Raw genomic sequence first — 22,172 nt, forward strand, 5'->3', positions numbered from 1 at the left:
AGAAACCCTTTGGATCCTTCAGGAGGTTCAATATTTAATTGTTCTTATTCTTTTTATTTATTATTTATTTATTTATTTATTTATTTATTTTTTCCACGTATCTGCCTATGAGAGTTTGGAAAACTACTAAATGGAAGAGGAAGTATATTTGCACAGAAAATTGTCAAGAGATGGACCTCACTAAACCACAAGCCATAAAGGAGATTGAACAGGTGAGCTGGCTGCTTGAAGGAGGACCTGAAACAGTGTGGGGCAAGGAGTACATAATCAGTAAGATGAGGCTGAAAGACGTGGGTTTATTTCTTCTGAAGGAAAGAAAGCAAAGGATGATGAAATAGCATCATAGAATCACTTGATAGTCAGCAGTTAAAGGTGACAGGGGCAAAACATTCTTCTTCCTGCTCAAGCAGAATACCCTAGAACAGATGTCAAAGACCAAGTCAAATCAGATTTTGGATATCTCCAAGATTGGCTACTCTAAAATATCTGTGAACAGCCTGTTCTTGTGTTTGACCTCCCTCAAAATTTATTTAAAAATATATAAATATATTTTATTTCATTCCATATGCTCCCCACTCCTAGACTCCTAGACATCACTGAACAAAAAGACAGATGTAAGTGTCATTCCTGTCTTCTCTAAGAAGTACTTAAAGAGAGTTCAGAGACAAGAGGGAGGTGTTTTATATGATCTGATAGTGATAAGATGAGGGAGAATTATTTTAAACTAGAAGTGAAATTTAGATTAAATGTCAGGAGGAAATTTTCTAATCAGAGAGATTGAGACACTGGAGCAGGATGCCAAGAGAAATTGCAGATGCCCCATCCCTGAAGGTATTCAAGACCAGGTTGGATGGGTCCCTCAACAGCCTGATGTAGTGGATGGAAACCAGTCAGTGGGGTTAGAACTGAGTGGGCTTTGAGGTCCATTCCAACCCAAGCCATTCTACGATTCTAAGTCTTCCTGCAAGTAAAGTGATGGTTTCAGAGAAGTGAAAGAAACTATTTGATTTTTTACTAAAACACTGACAGGACAAAAGATTGGGTTCTTTTTGGTGTGGTTTATTTTTCCTCAATATGTTGGCAAATAGAAGGAGAGGAGCAGTATGAGGAGATGCAAGGAAGCAGAGGTGGTTAGTGCTCTAACAGATGAAAAGGGAGAGGCTAGTTAAGGGGAGGAGTCAGAGCAAGGAATATTTGTCATTTACCTCTGTCTTTGTCCTTTCTCTATTTTCTCCTGCCCAGCCAGCCAGTCACCAACTCTAAGCTCTTTATCTCTCCTCCAAGGACAATATTTCTGCTCTACGTTGCCCATCCAAGGCCTTCAGGGATCAGGTCGTACAAGGTCTCTGCTGCTGCCATGGGACCACCAGAAAATCTTTTCCCATCTAGGCATGCCCACATCAGCAATCTGTTTGCCTTTGCTGGAACCAGAATGGAAACAATGCTTTTCCTCCTTGTATGGCTTTGTGGTAAGTTTCCTCCTTTGTTCCTGTAGAATGGAGTTCCAGATATGGTCTGATAAATGGTGCTCATGATGACCCCTCTCATATCTTCATTGGTGTCTTTTAGTCTGGAGAAGGCAAGGATCTGTGGAGAATTTGTTGTCACTTTTCAATGCTTAGAGGAGACTTATAAGATGGGGAGAGATTTTTCGCAAGGACATGTAGTGGTAGGACAAAAGGTAGTAGTTCTAAATCAAAAGAGAGTAGATTTACGTTAGATATACTAAAGAAACTCTTAACTATACGGGTCATGATGCACTGGAACAGGCTGCTTAGAGAAGATGAGGGTGCTCCATTCTTGGAGGCATTCAAGGCCAGGTTGGATGAGGTTTTGAGCAATGTATTCTTGTGGGAGGTGTCCTTGCCCAATGGCAGGGGGTTGGGATGAGATAGTCTTTAATGTTCTTCCCAAGCCAAGATATTCTATGATTAATTGAATTTCTGGTGCAGGAAAAGGGCATGAACTTTCTGAAGTAAAAAAAAAAAGATGGCATTAGACATCATCATCTGGCTTCCAAAGATCACCTGGAGATTTAGAGGCGTTATGAATGCAAACATTCAGATACAAACCCTGAGAATAAATCAATGCAAGCACAAGGACAGATCTTCCTTTGGTAGACTGTTGTAATCCAGAATGTAATCCTGTTTTCTTTGCCTCTCTTCTACACTCACAGACTGGATTTGAGCCAGGACCTAAGAACAAATAAGCATGGCATGCCTCTCTGTCAGTGCCAGTACTTAGAGCAGCTGCATTTATATCCTGTAAACCTGCACAGTCAAATCCTTGAACAAAAAGTAGTAAAATAATTGGATAAGGATTATCTGGATAAAGGCTGCTTCACAGACTAGGATGAGAAAAGGATGGAGTCAGAATTGTAAAGGATCAAGGAATATAATTTGGCAGCTTAAAGCTTGAAAGGAAAATAGATGTTCTTTCCAGTAGTATAGAAGAATGGACCTGGCAAGCTTTTATATAGCAATCCTTGACATAAACCCTATGGTGTAAATATATAATGCTATGTGAAGCAGCACCAATGGCCACAATTTAAGCACCATAACTATCTTTCTGAATAAGGGGGAACTTTGTCACCCTCTGCCAGGCTTGGGTCCCTATAGTAGTCTGGAGTTTTCTTACACTCATGAAGACTGTTTAGGGCAGTTCAATCAAGGTTTTTTGTCAGAAATCCTAAATATTTTTCATTTGATGTTGAAATCCTAACTTGTACTCCAAGATGTGAGCTAAAAGCTTCCTTCCATAACCTGCACAATACAAGGACTCGTGGTCTTGTGCATGGACAAGAAGAGCTTGCAGCTTCTTGTAGATAAAGCAAAGATTCATCAGATGTCCCAGCAACATCTGTGTAAGATATTTGCACCACAAATGAGCCAGCAAGCATTTCTTTCCATGTTTCTGCTGGAAGCACCAATGGTTAATATGACAAGCAGTCCTTCCCCAGCCAAATCTAAAATGGCATTATTCCTACAAGAGCAAGATGTTACATTCTCCACCATCAACCAAAACCTGTTTTGTGTTCATTTTCTGCCTTGACCTCAGGTGTTGCCAATTCTGCTCCCATCAGACTCGTGGATGGCCCCAACCAATGTGCAGGGCGTCTTGAGGTGCTTTGGAATCAACAGTGGGGAACTGTGTGTGATGATAGCTGGGACCTATCTGATGCCATGGTTGTATGTAGGCAGCTGGACTGTGGTAAACCACTGTCTGCTCCTGGCTCGGCTCATTTTGGTGAAGGATCTGGTCCTATCTGGTTGGATGACATGAAATGCAATGGTACAGAAGTTGACCTTTCAGCATGCAGGACCAGACCTTGGGGAGAGCATAACTGCAATCATGGAGAAGATGCCAGTGTTGTGTGCTCAGGTAACTCGTGTTTCCACCACTCCCTGTAGAGTTCTATGTAGAAAGAGGCTTTTAAGCCTGTTGGCAGCATTTTACTTTTCAGTGTTGCTCTTAGGATTCAGATTATATGTAGATGACTGTTTTAGAACTGACATGAACCATGCCAAAGACAGTGTTATCCATCTCAGTTCTTTTGGCAGTTAATTTGAGTGATAGTGGTGCTGCTGTTCTGTTCCTGCTGTGTTCTGCTCTGCTTCTCATGCCATAACCATAGAGTAAACGAGGAAGGAAGCTGAAATGAACCTCATCTGGATGCATAAGTTTTCCATGCATGAATATTATAGCTAAAATATGCCATGGAAGTTGAGCATTTGTGACATCTTTCCACTCATATTTTGGGACAGTACCACCAGTGGACACATTTATTCTCCAAAATGGCACTGAGATGAGAAATTCAGTTGTGGGCCATTTGTCCTCGTGTCAGGTGTGACCTGGACGTGACAACATGGTGCTGGTGAATGCTGAGCAATGGGGAATGGGGAAGGTTTGATGGTTAACACTGTGGTTAATTGGGAAATAAAGCACAATCAAATGGCACACAAGGTGGATGGGCTGCCCATGAGGCTGTCCCATTGCTTTCTTTCATGAGGCTGTTCCAAAGACTCTGCTCCATTCAGTGAACAAGGAACCAAGTTTCCAAATGCACATTTCTTGATTGATCTAAAATGGGATTCAACTCCATATTAAGACTTAGACACACTTGTGGCATTGCCAGCATTGTTGATGACCGGTGTGAGCAACCAAATCAAACCAAATGAGACACCACCAACTAACTAGAGAGCGCCAGTGTAGATGATCCACTGTTTCACATCTGCTAAGATGGCATTAGGGCTGAAACACACCACTCAGCACCTCACTCTGCTCACATCCACTGTTTGGTCTTAATAATGCAATGATGAATGTCAATGGGTGCAATTTATTTCCACATGGAAGAATTCAAATGCTCCCCTTTGCTTCATACGCGCTTCCATGACTGATGTCATTTTGTCAGGCTAACCCTCTGCACTCATAAAGCAACAAAATATTATGCAGTATTGGTGGGAAGGGTCAACTTCTACTTCCATACTACCACCATCAGCCTCTGATCATAGAATCATAGAACTGGAAAAGACCTGCAAGATCATCAAGTCCAACCACAAAATGATGTTGTGGGTCAACATAATAAAGCAGGAGGCATTACTTTCGGAGCAAACATCATAAAATATCAGCACCCATCTCTCAAGGAGAAACCAAGGAGTGTGTAAGACATAAGGGTGTCTTAATCTGTTGTCGGTTCCTTTGGTGTAATACCCCAGTGTGGGTTTTGTCCCTGCTTTATAAAGAATTCCAAATCCAATCTATTAATCTCTCTGATTGGGAAGTCTGAAGACACAGAAACAAATTCAGAATATGTTTCTCATCAGTCTTTTCAAGCTCTGGATGATAACAGTGGACAATTATTCTTCATTCCCTACAGGCTCTTTCATAGTGCAAGCCCTGATCCAGTTTTGTTTGTTTTGATGGTGCTGGTTGATTGATTTTTTTTCTCTTATTTTTTGTTACCTTTTAATGCAGGAAACAACAAAACAGTTCCACTGCGATTAGTGAATGGTACAAATCAATGCTCTGGGAGAGTGGAGGTGCTATATGGCCAGCAATGGGGAACGGTCTGTGACGACCACTGGGATCTAATTGATGCTGAAGTTGTGTGCCGTCAGCTGGGTTGCGGGACAGCCATATCTGCGACTTCCTCAGCTTATTTTGGAAGAGGATCTGACCCCATTTGGCTTGATGATGTTATGTGTAAAGGAACTGAAGCTGCCCTGTCTGAATGCACTGCAAAACCTTGGGGAAAACATGACTGTGGGCATGGAGAAGACGCTGGTGTTGTATGCTCAGGTAACTCTCATCCTACATGACACAAGTGAGTTTTGTGGCATCTGGAGATATGCTGGAGATGCTGTAGGGAGCTCTGTTCCCTTTGGAGCACAGAGAACCCCAGTGTTCAAGAGAACCAAAAGGTAAAAGGTGGTTTGTACTAAAACGATCTTGCGTCTTCTTGGTAATAAGAATTTTCCACTACATGAACCACTGGTAGAGCAGTGTTGGTGAAGGAACTATTTGTACACTCCCACAGTATAGGACATGGACAATAAGGCTTTGATAGAGAATATTCTCTCACTGCCTTTAGTGGTCCCATCATCTCACTGCTCTATCAGTGGATTTAGTTCCTTCCTAAGTACCCCCCAAACTGTTGCATTAGGCAAGGAGCTACCATGGTGCATGTTGTCTCTCCAAGTGTGTTTAGCATCAAGTCCTTGAAGACAACCATAAACCCAAGGTCCATCCTTCATCATGCCCAGAGACACCCACTGCATCCCAGTTCAAGAGCTGTCTGGCCAAACAGAGGCAACATATTCCACAATGTGTTTACCATTAGAAATTAGGTCAGTTATTACCAATGCTGTGATTGCTTGGGCATCACTAGAGGGAGAGGAGTCTGTTTCCCTCAGCCTTTCCAACAGTGAGGCACTAATAAGGCTGTCAACTTTATAGCCACATACAGAGGCTTTCCAGCCTCTCATCCACCAGTCTTTGCATATCTCCAGGGTTCCCCTTCCCAGAATGTGAATCTTACACTTGTTCTTCTTAAGCTTCATGCAGTTGGTGGTTGCTCTCTCATTTCACAGGACCTCCCTGTCAAGATTTCTGTGAGTCAACCTCTCTTAGTTTAGCACCACCTGTGAACTTGGTATGTGTTCAAGTCCTGCATCCAGATCATTAATAAAAGCATTTAAGTGAACTGACCCCACAGTGGAGCCTTTGGGAGCCTGAATAGGGATGCTGCTGAACATCTCATGCTGTGATGATGGAGGAAGTGCTTGTGCTGCTCCTATGCACAATATTTTTCCATGTCACAACGTCATGGAATGAAAAGCACTATGTTCACTGACAAATGGAGAAAAGACAAGCCAGATTCTGCATGAGATATTTCCATGGCCTTTATTATTTCTTTTCCTTCCTGTAGGTTTTGCAAAACCAGCCCCGCTCCGATTAGTGGATGGGTCAACCCACTGCTCTGGGAGAACTGAGGTGTTCTATGGACAGCGCTGGGGAACTGTGTGTGATGATGGCTGGGACTTGGCTGATGCAGAAGTTGTTTGCAGGCAGCTGGGTTGTGGGAAGGCCTTATCAGCTCCCCATGGGGCTCACTTTGGGCAAGGATCTGACCAAATCTGGCTTGATGATGTCAGCTGCACAGGGACTGAAGCTGCCCTTTCCACATGCAAAGCCAGTTCCTGGGGAAGACATAACTGTGACCATGGAGAAGATGCTGGCGTGGTCTGTGCAGGTACCCTTAACACAATGAGCATTAAGGAGTAAGCTGTCTTGGGTTACTCTGGAACCCAGGTCTTTCAGCACTAATAGGTGCTTGCAAAGAAAGCAGCACAAAGGGCTTCAAAATGATGTGGCTATCTCCATGAGCAATTACAGCTTGTCCTTCCATATGCAGGTCTTTTTAATGGGGTGCTTCCAGAGGGCAGTTTGCTACCACAGATAGTGGTACACAGAGGGAAGGCACCTCACTGTGAGGTGTGTTCACATATCAGTTACTCTACAACCCAATAACTGGGTTATTCTTATTGTGTTGTATTCTTATTGTGTTGTCCTTATTGTGTTGTCCCTACTGTATTGTGTTGAGAAGAGTACATGAAGTACAAGGAGCATTACTGCATAAGTCAGCCATGGCCCCAACTGACCAAGTTCTCAAGTTCCACCATTCTTCTGTCTTCTGTACCATTCCTTTACACATTCAAAAACATAACATTATGGATGGCTGTAGGTCTTCCTGTCCACTGCTCTGCCAGTCCTGAGCAGTTCCCATCAGTGTCTGCTTAGTTTGAGAAAAGGAATTTATCTTTCAAAGATCAGACAAACAAAAAAACCATAGAAACATAGAATCACAGAGTGGCTTGGGTTGAAAAGAACCCCAAAGAACATCTCGTTTCAATCGCCCTATTGGTCAAGGTTGCCAGTCACTGGACAAGGCTGCCCAGAGCCACATTCAGCCTTGCCTTAAATACCTCCAGGGATGGGGTATCCACCACCTCTCTGGTAGCAAAATGAAGATATTAAATTCAGAACGAGAGTTGACTTCACATCAGTTGGCTGATGCTTATGAGACTAGTCAGTAGGAGAGGGAACCAGAGACCGCTATTCTATGGGACAAAACTGCTGTAAGGATCTGCTGGTCTCATATGGAAAAAATAAGCAATGTCCATGCCACGCCACTGCTGTCCAGACATGATCAGCATGGACCAGAATATGAAGGAAAGCACAGAAAACTGATGGCTTCACTATATCTCCATTACAGGGTTTGCTGAGCTTCTTTCAGTCCGGCTGATGAATGGATCAAATTCCTGCTCTGGAAGAGTCGAGGTGTTTTATGAGCAGCAATGGGGGACCGTCTGCGATGACAGCTGGGATTTAGCAGATGCTCAAGTGGTCTGCAGGCAGTTGGGCTGTGGGGAAGCAATCTCAGCCCCTGGCTCTGCTCAGTATGGGCAAGGAACTGGAAAAATATGGTTGGATGACGTGAACTGTGCAGGATCTGAAACTGCCCTCACTGAGTGTCGAGCCAAACCTTGGGGTGACCACAACTGTAACCATGGAGAGGATGCTGGTGTGGTGTGCTCAGGTACTGAATCCCACTGTATGTGGGGTATGATGCAGCCAATGTGTTTGTGGGAGGGTGCTGGTAGATCTGGAATCTCCTTGGGGCAAGGAGGATGAGTGCTAATCATGAAGTTATAGGCTGAGATAAAAGGAGAGTGGTATGTTGATGGTAAGGCTGTATTTCACCTGGATACCGTGTCTCAAGTTAATACCAAAGGGATGTGAGTCATGGAGAAGGTCTGTGTTATCCCCTTTTGTCCAAGACAGTTATGGAGCCAGGCTCCAGGGAGCAGCTTGAGCTCTCACAGGGACTAAAACACTGTGGACTTGGATATTGAACCCTGACAGCTGGGTATGTCAAGGCTATTGAGTTAGCACTCAGTATTCACAACACTCAGGTACTACACCTATTTCTGTGCCCTGTTGTTGAGGAAGAGACCTGCAGTTTGATACCAGACCCCCGTGAGCATTTTTTTGGCTTGTCCACAGAACTCTTGAGACACGTAATGATCCCAAACATCTTGCAATTGTATTTGGTGCAGGTGCTGCTGAACCAGCTCCCATCCGTCTCGTGAATGGTCCAAGTCGTTGTGCTGGGAGAGTCGAGGTGTTTCATGACCATCAGTGGGGAACCGTGTGTGATGATGGCTGGGATAAAACAGAAGCCAATGTTGTGTGCAGGCAGCTGGGCTGTGGGGCAGCACTATCAGCCCCTGGCTCAGCTCGCTTTGGACAAGGGTCTGATCCCATCTGGATGGATGATGTCAGTTGTGTAGGGACAGAGGCTGCCCTCTCGCAGTGCCAGTTCCAGGCCTGGGGATCCCATAACTGCAAACATGGAGAAGATGCTGGTGTGGTGTGCTCAGGTAACTCCTGCTTATGCCTCTGTGTTACAGGGAGGATTTCTTTTTCTATGAGGATTATTTGTGTGCCAGCATAGCTGCAAACATCGTCTTGATGATGATGCGGGCCTGAATTCCTGAGTGTGTTTGGAGCTCCCTGTCATCTGATGGGATATTTCTTTGAAATTGCTCCTTTTCTGGAAAATGTGTAACTGTTCCTGTACCGAGAAGTTGTCCTTGTCTTAGAAAGATAAAGGAACAGAATGGAGTGGAGTGGAGTGGAGTGGAATGGAATGGAATGGAATGGAATGGAATGGAATGGAATGGAATGGAATGGAATGGAATGGAATGGAAGGGAGTGGAGTAAAGTAAAATGGAATGGAATGGAATGGAATGGAGTGTAATGCAGTGGAGTAGAATAGAATAGAATAGAATAGAATAGAATAGAATAGAATAGAATAGAATAGAATAGAATAGAATAGAATAGAATAGAATAGAATAGAATAGAATAGAATAGAATAGAATAGAATGTTGTGGAGTGGAGTGGAGTGGAATGGAATGGAACAGAACGGAATGGAACGGAATGGAATGCAGTGGAGTAAAATAGAATAGAATACATTGGAATGGAATGGATTAGAGTGAAATGGAACAGAGTGGAGTGGAGTGGAACGGAATGGAATGGAATGGAATGGAATGGAATGGAATGGAATGGAATGGAATGGAATGGAATAGTACAGAACAGAATATTTGAGTAGGAAGGAGATCACATCTTGGTCTCCTCCATACTGTATTCTCCAGCCACTTCTTGCATGCCTTCCAAACTTCTAAAGAGCATTGCCCTACCTTGCATGCATTCAATACCATAATATTCTTTTTATATTCTAGAGCCCAGAACTGTATACCGTATTTAAAGTGAGGCTGCACAAACACTAAGGACTAAGGCTCCCAGACCTTTGATAAATCATACTAACTTACGTTGTATTTCATCCTACTTACATTCAGCAGAATATGGTGGTACACAGTCTCTTGTGTTCATAGTTTTGAACTGGCAAAGACATCCCCACATCAGGCAACAGAATAAATGCATCCTGGATGTCACTAGACCCTCACTCACAGTGCACTTGACCTTACTTTTAATCAGGCCAGCAGCAACTCCATAACACACATCCCTGCCCTCTCTGTTTTCTTCAGACATACCAAGAGATGCTCCACTGCGGTTAACGGGTGGGCCAAGTCGCTGCAGTGGGAGAGTTGAAGTTTTTTATGGCCATCAGTGGGGAACCGTGTGTGATGACAACTGGGACATAAGTGATGCTGAAGTTGTTTGCCGGCAGCTGGGCTGTGGGAGGGCTCTATCCACTGCAACTTCAGCTTCTTTTGGAGAAGGGTCTGGCCCTATCTGGTTGGATGACGTGAATTGCACAGGAGCTGAAACTGCCCTTTCTAAATGTGAGATCAGTCTGTGGGGAGCCCATAACTGTAACCATGGAGAAGATGCTGGTGTTGTGTGCTTGGGTAAGTCTCGTTTACGCCACTTTCTGACTGAGGCTTAAGGTATGTGGAGGGATGCTTGAAACGCCACAGGGTGCCCTCTGCCCATCTTATAACTCTAAAACCAGAGAAATGTTTTCAAGCTTCTTCTTCTTCCCAGTTATCTCCATGGCTGCTGGGCATATTTCTTCTAATCTTTAATCAAGCTGAGGCTTTGGCAGTGCTGATTATCTCTGAAGGGATAATGGTTTGGATATCTTGTAGACAGCACTCCCTTTTATACTAAGCCACGTCTTTCTTGGAACAACATGACACTTAAGAGTGTCACCCTCAGTCCTTTATGTAGCTTTGTGAGGAATTGTCATTTAATTAACTCTTCTTCACTCTATGTTTCATCATTTTATCCCCCCAAAATGGTTCGCTTTTGAATTGCTCTCACTGGAGATAACATATTTCTCTACAATTACTTATCCACATCTGGAGAATACCCTGTGGATTTGCTGTGTAAGCACAGATGCCTCTCTTTGAATTCATCATTGTCCTTTTGCAGCCAGCGAAGACTTAGCACAGCCCATAGCAGGATTTTCCCCATCCTGATGACATTCCCAAAGCAGATTAAAACAAGTTCAACCTAATAGTGCTTATTTCCTTTCTATGACTACAAAGGGAAATGAGGTTCTTTGATGGTGTTGTAAAAGGGGGTTTCCTTCCAAAAATAACTAGTTTTGTGTCATATGAGTTCACAGAATCATGGCATAGCTTGGGTTGGCTGGAACCTCAAGTATCAACAAGTTTCTACCAACCTGTCACAGGCAGGTTTGACAACCATGAGATCAAATACTTGATCGGATTGCCAAGGGCCCCATTTAACCTGGTCTTTAACACATCATGGGATGGGGCACAGGCAGACTCTATGGTCAACCTGATCCAGCACCTCACCACTCTCTCAGCTAAAAACTTCCCCCTGACCTTTTATCTAAATCTCCCTCCTCTAGTTTAAAGCCAATTCATTTCTTCATATCACTACCCATGTAAAAAGTTGACTTCCTTCATGTTTATCAATTCTCTTGAAATACTGGAACACCACAATGATATCTCCATGCAGTCTTCTCTCTTCCAGGCAGAATAAGCCCAGCTCCTTCATATTGTCTTCATAGGAGAGGTGCTCCAGCCCTCTGATCATCTTTGTGGCCCTCCTCTGGTCCCTCTCCAAAAGCTCCACATCTTTCCTGTCTTGGAGGCCCAAGACCTGGATGCAGTACTATTCCTGAGGACCGAGGAGGGCAGAATAGTGGGGGACAGCTAACTCCCTCACCCTCCTGTCCACCCCTCTTCTGATGGCTTATATTAACTTTTTCACCTACCAGGACCCTGAAATCCTTCTCAACAAGGCTGCTCTCAAGGAGTTCTCCCAGTTTACACACATAACTGGGATTATTGAGGTGCAAAACCTTGTGCTTCTCTATGCTGAACCTCATTAGCTTCACAAGGGCCCACCTTCTGAGTTGATCAAGATCCCTCTGAATGGCATTCTTTCCTTCTAATCTATCAACCACACTGATCAGGTTGCTGTCATCAGCAAACTTGCTGAAGGTGCACTCAATACCATCATCTATGTCAATGATCAAGATATTAAAGAGTATTGGTCTCAAGACCGAGCCTTGGGGCATTTAAACACTCGTTACCAGGCTTCATCCAGACATAAAGCCATTGATCACAGCCCTCTGACTGTGACCATCCAACCAATTCCTTATTCAACGAATAGTCCACCCATCAAATCTACATCTCTGCAATTTAGAGAGAAGGATGTGGTGGGGGACCATGTCAAAAGCCTTGCAGAAATCCAGGTAGATGACATCAGTTGCCTTCCCTTTGTCCAGCAATAACAGACATCCTGTGATGTCCCATCCAGTCTCTAATTGCAGATACCAAAGGCTGCCCATCTCCTAAGATACTAAGCAAGACTCATTGGCATGTCTGCGATACAGCAGGCATCTCAAATGGCAATAGGTACCAATGCACAGGAAACTAAATGAGCCACTGAAAGCTGAAGTCTGTCTGAAGTGAATCATACCCCAGTTTTCTCACCATGTTCCTGGATAGCGTCTTTTTCCCTTGGGCACTGGAACTGCCTTCATTTGCTGTCTGGGCATTGCTATCTGCCTTGTAAAAGACAGAGAAAAAGCCTTAAAGCTGCTCATGTTTAGGAGTGAGAACTAACATGTATTTTCCTTAGTTTAGGGCAGTGATACTTCTTGACCTCTGGGGCAAGAGTGGGGAAAAGCAATAGCATTGAACCTTCTTCTCAATGCCTGTCCCTGGATATTATACTAAACCAACTAGTGTCCACAATCTTTTCTAATAAGCCTATGAAGAGTATCTTTACCAAAAAGACTTATCTGATCTTTCCTTCATGTCTCAGGTGTTCCAGAACCAGCCCCAATCCGGCTGGTGAATGGATCAAATTTCTGCTCTGGAAGAGTCGAGGTGTTTCATGAGCAGCAATGGGGGACCATCTGTGACGACAGCTGGGATTTATCAGATGCTCAAGTGGTCTGCAGGCAGCTGGGCTGTGGAGCAGCCACCTCAGCCACTGACTCTGCTCAGTTTGGGCAAGGAACTGGAAAGATTTGGTTGGATGACATGAACTGTGCAGGATCTGAAACTGCCCTCACTGAGTGTCGAGTCAGGCCTTGGGGAGAACACAACTGCAACCATGGGGAGGATGCTGGTGTGGTTTGCTCAGGTATTGTTAATTCACAGAATCACAGACTTGCAGAGGCTGGAAGGGACCTCTGGATATCCCCCTGCTAGAGGAATTTTCACACAGTAGATTGCACAGGAAATCATCCAGGAAGGTTTTAATATCTCCAGAGACTTCACAGCCTTCCTATGCAGCTTGTTCCAGGGCTCTGTCATGCTCATAGTAAGTTCTATCTCATGTTCAGATAGGACTGCCTGGGTATCATTGACCCTTGTCTGAGAACAAGCACAAAGAGTCTGGTCCCAACCATTGAAACCTGCTCATTAGATATTTACAAGTGTTGATAGGATCCCCCCTCCCCCTCAGCCTCCTCAAGGCTGAACAATCCCAACACCTTCAGCCTGTGTCCATAGGAGAGGTGCTCCAGTCCTATGAGCATCTTCATATCCTCCTGGAAATAGTCTCTTCCTGTGCTGGTTATTGCAGACATGGATGCAGTATTGCAGAAGAGCGAGCAGGAGGAGCAGGGAACAATCCCCTCCTCATCTCCACTGCCACCCCTCTGTAAAAGCAGCCCAGGGAACTGTCAGCTTCCAGGCTGTGAGTGCACACTGCTGGCTCTTGTTAAGTTTTTCACCCACCAGAACACCCAAGTCCTTCTCTGCAGCCCTGCTCTCAACAAGTTTTTCTCCCAGTCTGTATGTGTATCTGGGATGGCCCCAACCCAAGTACAGCACCCTGTGTCTGGCTTTGATGAACATCACTTGGTTCTTGTGGCTTGTCCATGTCCCTTGGATTTCTTGTGTGCTGTGGATTTCTCCTTGTGTTCCTGTGACTGCTATCTCTTTTGGTCAGGTATTACAGAACCAGCTCCCATCCGACTTGTGAATGGCCCAAATCTCTGTGCTGGGAGAGTCGAGGTGTTTCATGACCATCAGTGGGGAACCGTGTGTGATGATGGCTGGGATAAAGCAGAAGCCAATGTTGTGTGCAGGCAGCTGGGCTGTGGGGCAGCACTATCAGCACCTGGCTCAGCTCGCTTTGGACAAGGGTCTGATCCCATCTGGATGGATGATGTCAGTTGTGTAGGGACAGAGGCTGCCCTCTCGCAGTGCCAGTTCCAGGCCTGGGGATCCCATAACTGCAAACACGGAGAAGATGCTGGTGTGGTGTGCTCAGGTAACTCCTACCTATTTCTCAGTCTCAAAAGCATTGGGAAACATGGAAAAATGATTTTCAGTCTCAGTAGAAGGTCTTCTCTGAGCTCGGGCTACTCCTAATGTCTGCCATCAGTCGCTGTGGTCTATAAACATTGTGTAGTGTGCATGGCCCTGACCATGGTTCACAGTTACCATCAGAATCTGGTCCATGATTATTGGGTTAGAAACAGCAAAATTCCACCTGATAGCTGTATCCAGCTGTGCCTCCCATACCTCAAATATCTCCATTTGTCTGGGTTTCATCTGTAATGTTTATAGACAACATTAGATTTTAATTTCAGAGCTTGGCAGGGCAGATTGCTGTTTGCAAGGAGCAAGGATAGTGTACTGTGTCAGAAAGTGGTTCGATAGTAGTTTAGTTCAATAATAGTTTATATTGGAAACATGTCTGCTAGGAAGGGATGAATTCCTCCATTGGGCTCCCTTAGATACAGCAAATCCAGGCTTTTGTCTAGGATCAGATGATCACACCTGAAACTACTGAACGAAACTCTTGATGATAATTTGGCTACTAAGCTTGTACTCAAAGATGGGGGACATCACTGAAATGTGCAAACTAAATGTGATTAAATAATCATCATGACTAGTGTAGTCAGCAGAAAGGAAAATTAACCCCATCTTCATAGTAAACCAACACCTTGTCTGTGTGTGTGAGATTGGTTCATTGCACACCAGGTGTTGTGGACAACAACTGGGAGAGTGAAACAGCAATGTGAAGCCCTAAGCAAGGTATTTCAGCAATGCAGAGCAAGATGGAGAGGCTGAGGTTGACTATGGGAGAACCCAGAACGTTCTCTTCATCCACTGGATGCCTTGGTTGGTACAGGGACACTGTATCTATTCTCAGCAGGGTTTATGGTTTAGGTGCAGGGTATTTATGTGTGCATTTCTCCTTTGATCTTGCTTTAATGTGCAGGCACTGCAGAAGCAGCTCCTCTCCGGCTGGTGAACGGCCCTAATCGTTGTGCTGGGAGAGTTGAGGTGCTTCACAGCCAGCAGTGGGGAACAGTGTGCGATGATGGCTGGGACCTGAGTGATGCTGCAGTTGTGTGCCAGCAGCTGGGCTGTGGAACAGCCATGTCAGCCCCAGGATCTGCTTATTTTGGGCAAGGCTATGGACGTATCTGGCTGGATGATGTGAAATGCTCCAGCAGGGAATCAACGCTCTCTGAGTGTGCAGCAAGGCCTTGGGGAGTCCATAACTGCAACCATGGAGAAGATGCAGGCGTCGTATGCTCTGGTAACCTTAATGCATGCCCCATCCTGCAAGGCATTAGTAGCTACTATGCCTCAAATCTGGGTTTTAGGGCTGGTGGCTCTTCATTCTTTCACAGCCTTAGAATCATAGGATCATTTGAGCTGGAATGGATCTTTAATGTTCATCTAGTCCAGCACCCCTGCAATGAACAGGGATGTCTACAGCTAGATGAGGTTGCTCAGATTATGGTCCAACCTTCAAATGTCTCCAAGGATGGGGCATCCACCACCTCTCTGGGCTATCTGTGCCACTGCTTCTCTGCCTGCACCATAAAGAGCTATTTTCTAATATCCAATCTAAATCTCCCCTGTTTTAGTTTGTTCAGGAACTGGATGGGTCCCTTCCAGCACAAGCTGTTCTATGATTCTATGATTCTATGATTCTATGATTCTATGATTCTATGATTCTATGATTCTATGATTCTATGATCCTATGGTTTTATGATTATGTAGTTCCACAATCCTATTTTTAATGTGATTAATTCAATGATCTTCACAGTCCCTTCCAACTCCTGCTGTCCTATGATTCTATGATCTGTCATGTGCCTTCCAAGCCAAGCCATTCTGGGATTCTAAGATTCAATGATTCAGTTGTTCTTTAACACTATTATATGCATACTACCAACTTTAAGTGATCTTGCAGGGTAAAAGCAAGCTAGTTTTACAGGTCTGGATTGCATGCATTTCTTTCCAGGTGGAATCTAAACATTGCAGATGCGTGGAGAAGAGAGATGACAGTGTTGGCAAACGCGTATGACATTTACTCTACCCAAACAAAAGACAGCTTTGAAGGCCAGAGTGCACCCAGAACAGAAGCCAATCAAGACACTCAGATCTATCTCACTGAACTGTAAGCACCAAGCTGATGTACCCAAATCAGAAGCATGATGGTCCCCTTCAGCTAATGAGGAGTAACAGGCTTTGGCACAGGAGATGTCCTATGAGCATTCTAATGTACTTGTTTCCCTCCAGATCCTTCCTCAACTTCATAGCCCACCTTTAGGCACTCTAATACTTTTACATCCTTATATCACAGAGCTCAAACACTGCTGGAGGTGAGGGTGCACCTCCAAGATTGCGGCACCCACAACATCTCTGGACAGCTTCATCATCCTCTGAGTAAAGAATTTTCTCCTAATACCTGACCAAAATCTTCCTTATTTTACTTAAAATCCATCCCCCCTTGCCCTAGATAAAAAGACCTCTCGGTCCCTTCCAGTCTTAAACCTTCTGTAACTGTGCAATCTCAGACACTGCAGCAAAAATTGTAGTGGGAGCCTATGGGGTTTCCTTTTTCTTGTGTAAGCAAGAACATTTGTCCAGGACTGTTGTTTTCTTTCTATTTTTCTGCAAGATGTTCACAGCACGGTTTCATTACTTTCCCATTGGCACCAGCCCAGGACATGGATTCTCCTACCTCCATTCCACTTCCTTATACTCACTGCAGCTTCCTCTCCACCATACTCCATGCACACTATGTTTTTCTGCTCTTGAATTCATGCTTATGCTTCAGGGACTTCCTCAAGATAATGCCTGGTGGTTATTATACAGAGGTAGGATAGCAGATAGTCACACCTGCCTTGTTGGTGATCTCAGTTCCCATGCTCTGAGATTGGAGTGAGCTAAGGAGGATGTGCTCAAGGGCTCTGAACTTCTCCATAGGAGCAGGATGCTGGAAGATGGGGAGGAAGGAACGCTCAGTGATTGAAAGCCCGAGGGGGAAATGTAATAGGGCCTGGGGGTCTTGTTCATCTGCGACTGGGGCATTTAGGCAGAGAGCAGCTTGGAGATAAGACCCACTGAAGCAAGCTCTCACATCAGTCTTCCAAACTAAAAACAGATGGGACAAGCTGGGATGGGAAGCAGAAGCAAGGAGACCCAGTTTGCTGATTTCTCATTGGAGCAGTGAGAGAAGTTGATGAGACGAACCAACCCTCCATTAACCAGTGATACTCCAAGAAGCTTGGTCCAGAGGGGAATCCTCTAAATCCCACATCATGTCCCATAGGATGTGCTGGTGGGTGGGAAATCCCAGGGTATCTCAACCCACTATGGCTGGAGTTTCCTGGGTCTGCCCTGCTGTGCACTGAGCATCCAATCACACCCAGGGCAGGGAGGGAGGTGAAGCAGGAGGTGTTGCCCAAGCTGTGAGATGCGTCCTGTACTGCTTCTGATGGGGACAGAGTTACTTTCCCTTCTAGCAGCCCGTGTCATGCTTGAGTTTGGATTTATGATGAAAGCAATGAAATGAAAGCACACAGGTGTCGTCATTGCAGAGCAGGGATTGCACAGAGACAAGGATTCTTCAGCCTCTGATGCTGCAGGAAGAGGATGGGACAGATGAACTCAAACGATCCAAAGAGATATTCTATACTATATGATGAGCTCGGCAATGGGAGACAAAGAAAAGGAGGAAGGGAGGGACATTTGAAATTATGGTGTTTGTCTTCCCCATTAATCATTATGCAGGATGGGGCCCTGGAAATGGCTGAAAATCTGCCTGCTGCTGAGAAGGAATGTACTAATTCCATATTGTGCTTTGCTTGCATGCGCATCTTTGGCTTTACCTGCTAACCTCTATCTTAACTAATGAATTTTCTTGCCCATTCCTTCTCATTTCTATTCCCCATCCTTGACTGATAAAGCGTTAGGGCAACAGACCTGTGCAGCTTCTATGGTGAAAAAGCAGGAGAAAAAAGCAGCTGCAACCAGACAGAGCAGGGGGGCTGGGTTTCCAAGTCCAGTTTCTGACTGCTTTCCCTGCAAGAAGTGAATGAGGAAACCAGTCCTTGCATTTGCTTTCAAACAGAGTCGTTGTTTGCACAGCTCTGATAAAGCTGCTCAGGTTACCATCAGCTGTCCTTGCAAATCCCCATTTATCACAGCCTCACTGTGAGCATTTTAGCTTTTTATATACACATATATTTACAAGCAGACACTTATACTCCTTTTTTGGGGGGGAGGGTGGGGAGCGGGAGGGGGGTAGGGAGATCACTCGAATATTTTCTTTTCTCCTCTATTCCCCTAAAAATTAAGGTTAATTTAGCTCTTGCTGGGAGAACTTTGTTCCCCATAGTTTTCTACTGATGGGGAACGAACACACTTTCAATGGAAACCTTCCCCTTGGCTACCAGACAATGCAAAGGGAAGGGGAAGGGATAGAACCTGGCTGCCTTGGCCTCTTCTTTAGCACCTTTGCTGCTGAAGGGGATTGAAATGCATTTCCTGCATATTTGGGATGACTTCTTTTGATATTGAGGATAAAAAAACCATGCTCCCAGCAAAGAACATCAGGGTGAAGTGGGAGAAAAACATAACAAAACTTAACAAAGGGTAAGAAAACATGTATATGTGTATATTTATGAATGTGTGTGTATATATAGATATACGTATATATACACACACATATATACGTATATATACACACACATATACATATATACACACACATATATGTATATATACATATATATACACATACATACATACATACACACACACACACACACACACACACACACACACATATATATATATATACACATACATATACATACATCTATAAAAGTCCAAGCAAAATTAAGTATAATTACCCACAACTCCTCAGCATCCAGGGAAGATGGCTAGGGATAACACTTCATAACAACACGGCTGTTGCATTTCCTGGGGGAGAAACACCTGAAGCTTTGAGGAAAGGATGAATCCAAAACATTTCAGAGGGATAAGAAGAAAATCAGTGCAAGAAATGTGTGATTGCGCTGGTAAGGTGTTGCACAGGGGATATGTGCTAGTTTTAAGATGCTTTGCTTTACATGCATGGGTGTCCAAACTTTTGGCTCGCCTGGGCTGTATTGAGTGAAGAGGACTTGTCTTGGGCTGCATAGATGAGTTGCTTTGAAAGTAATGCTTCTCACATATATTTAAATGGGAAATGTACAAAAAGCATAATAGCACTATTTGGTAGGGCAGTTTCTCAGCTACAAATCACTATTATTCCATATAGTCACCACCATTAGCTATGCATTTTCATGAGCTATGAACAAGAGCCTGCATGCCACGCTCATAAAAATCTGCACAAGCAGATGTGACCGCTGTCACTTTCATTACTGATGAAATGCCTCATGGTGAAAACCACCACCTCCCCTCTGTGCTCACACCTACCAATTGGTCTCCATAAATGTTCAGCAAGTATGAATGAATGTCAATGTAAGCCTTTTTGTTCTGCGTGGAGGAATCGAATACCGCCCCTTTGCTTCATAATCACTTCCATGCCAGACACCATTTCATCAGACTGCCCCTCTGCTGCCATCTGTCAACAGCAACAACATTTAACAGAATATTGGTGGCAAAGTTCAACCTTTACTGACATCCCACCAATACCTGCCTATGGCATCATGCTCCAAAATATTAAACCAAGAGGCATTACTTTTGGAGCAGCCCTCTTCAAATATAGAATACAGGTAATGTATATAGGTAACCAAACATTTTAATTCTTAGCATTTTTATTAAGATTAAAAAATAGAGAGCAAAAAAAGCATGTAACTAGTGGGATATTGACCTTGTGTTTGTGACCCATGTCAGTCTGGCTCGATGGCAGTGGTTGTAATTCTCATTGAGTTCTCATGGTGTTCGTCAGAGATTTCTGACACTCTTCCTGTGCTTCATCCTTGGCAACAGCTGCTCACAGATGTTCTTACTACCAAATAAATAAGGCATGACTGTGAAGCAGGGGATATTTTTCTCTTCTAACAGTCTGGTAATGAGATGTGACCAGTTTTTCAGCTGAATGATTGCAGCTCATCATATTCCATTTGAAAATAAGCACCTTTCTGTCAACAGAAATGGAATTTTAAATGTACCTAGAACCTCGCCATGCCCTTGTTTTTAACCCAGACAGAGTTAATAGCATACATCTGTTGGGGTGGTGTACAACGTGACTGCTCTCCAAACCCTTCCTTCTACATTCACTTTGAGGAATCTCTGAAATGCTCCCATGCCTTTCACCTGCAATGCTGTGGGCATCAAGATGTAGGATGATCCAATAACACGCATAATCACCAGAGTCACAGATATATTTGCAAGTACAAAATGGCAGTCTCAGCACAAGAACAGGGCAGGAAAAGTGTTCTTGATTGACTGCAGGCAATTCCAAGGATGATCCAACTCTTTCAGTGGAGTTTGCCAAGAGGCAAAGCAGACCCAAGATACCAATGTGCTCTATGGAGGGAATAAAAAGAAATGAAGGAGGAAAAAGAGAAGAAAGGAAAGAGGAATGGAGGAAGTGCAAGAGCAGGAGGATTTTGAGAAGCCACACCAAAACCAGACAAGTTTGCCAAAATCTACAAATGCTAACACTGATCCTATCTGATCCTCAGTTTATCCCTAATCCTAACTCCAATACTAACCCTTAACCTAACTCTAAGTCATCCCAACCCTAACACTAAACCTTAACCTAACCTTAACCCTAACACTAAACACTAACCCTAGTCCTAACCCTAACTGATCATAACCCCAGCCCTAAACCCAACCCTAACCCTAAATGGACATAACCCTAACCTTAACTATAAGTGATCCTAATGCTAACCCCAACTGAACCTAACTTTAACTCTTATCAATCCTAAACATAACCCTTACCCTAACCCTAAACCAAACCCTAAACTTGACTTTAACTCTAATCCTAATCAGAGGATACTCACAATTAGAGTAAGTTTTTGGAATTACTATAACTGTGCAGTCAAAACCAGCAGTATATTCCAATTGCCCCACTCTACACAAGTTTTAGGTGAAATCGGTGGGGAAAAATAAAAATAATAATTAATTAACTAGTTAAAATTAAAATTTATTTTCCTTTCAGTACCAAACCATGATATTTACATTTTTTTTCGGTGCTTTATTAATATTTCCCACTCAACTTGATCTCTTTGGAAAAGAAGCAATGGGGTGATTGCACGTGCTCCTTGGATGTGTGAATTCTGCTTCCCTCTGGCATAAGTATTTCTTCCATGAGCCATGACTCCTCTCTAACTAATTAACTAATTGATTTTAAATTAAAGCAGTAATTTAAAATAACTCCCTTAATTGATTTAAATGGGCTCTGCATTACTTTGAATTCAGGTGTCACTGGATATGGTTGTGGTTTCTTTCTGAGTTCTTGAACCATTTAGTCACATGTCATCATTCTGTTCTGAAAGGTTAGAGGGCATTAAATCATTCATAGCTCTTAAATGATACTAAATTTCCATTAACTGTGATATAAAAAAATAGATTTTCCAACTGTTACATGCTGATATTTTTACTTGAAAACATTGACAATTATAGTTTTTGCCTTTAAGTTTAATGCAGAAAGACCTGGCTGTAGTTTAATACCTTTTTCTTTTTCTTTCTTTAGCTCCAGCAGCATGAATAACTTATTACTAAGAAAAATTAAAAGTATTTACAACTTATTGTTGTCTTTTTCCCTTAACTCACCAGACAATGTTGATAGTATTTTTGTACCTTTAAAATGTGATGAAACATGTATTTCTAGAATAGACATGATGTCTTTATTTTTAAAATACATACAAAATGAATATGCTTACAAAC

General features: G+C 43.6%; 2 protein-coding genes across 6 annotated transcripts in view; one reads left to right on the top strand and one right to left on the bottom strand.

Moving 5' to 3' along the window:
* LOC107325881 (butyrophilin subfamily 3 member A3-like) overlaps positions 1 to 22,172 on the bottom strand; it is a 55,594-nt gene that overhangs the window by 15,797 nt on the left and 17,625 nt on the right. The window lies entirely within an intron of this gene.
* LOC107325873 (scavenger receptor cysteine-rich domain-containing protein DMBT1-like) lies at positions 1,232 to 16,728 on the top strand. 3 transcript variants are annotated; one of them, XM_015887094.3, is made up of 11 exons: positions 1,232 to 1,469; positions 3,058 to 3,381; positions 4,975 to 5,298; positions 6,428 to 6,751; positions 7,775 to 8,098; positions 8,619 to 8,942; positions 10,110 to 10,433; positions 12,832 to 13,155; positions 13,969 to 14,292; positions 15,250 to 15,573; positions 16,285 to 16,728. In XM_015887094.3, the coding sequence occupies exons 1-11, from the start codon at positions 1,358 to 1,360 to the stop codon at positions 16,293 to 16,295; spliced, it is 3,039 nt and encodes a 1,012-aa protein (XP_015742580.2). In that variant the 5' UTR covers positions 1,232 to 1,357; the 3' UTR covers positions 16,296 to 16,728. The 3 variants fall into 3 exon arrangements, with proteins under 3 accessions (XP_015742580.2, XP_085406758.1, XP_085406759.1); XM_085550632.1 differs by lacking the exons at positions 10,110 to 10,433; positions 12,832 to 13,155; XM_085550633.1 differs by lacking the exons at positions 10,110 to 10,433; positions 12,832 to 13,155; positions 13,969 to 14,292.

Source organism: Coturnix japonica, chromosome 6, assembly GCF_054131305.1.
Source record: "Coturnix japonica strain WE chromosome 6, WE-NBRP24, whole genome shotgun sequence".
NCBI lineage: Eukaryota > Metazoa > Chordata > Aves > Galliformes > Phasianidae > Coturnix > Coturnix japonica.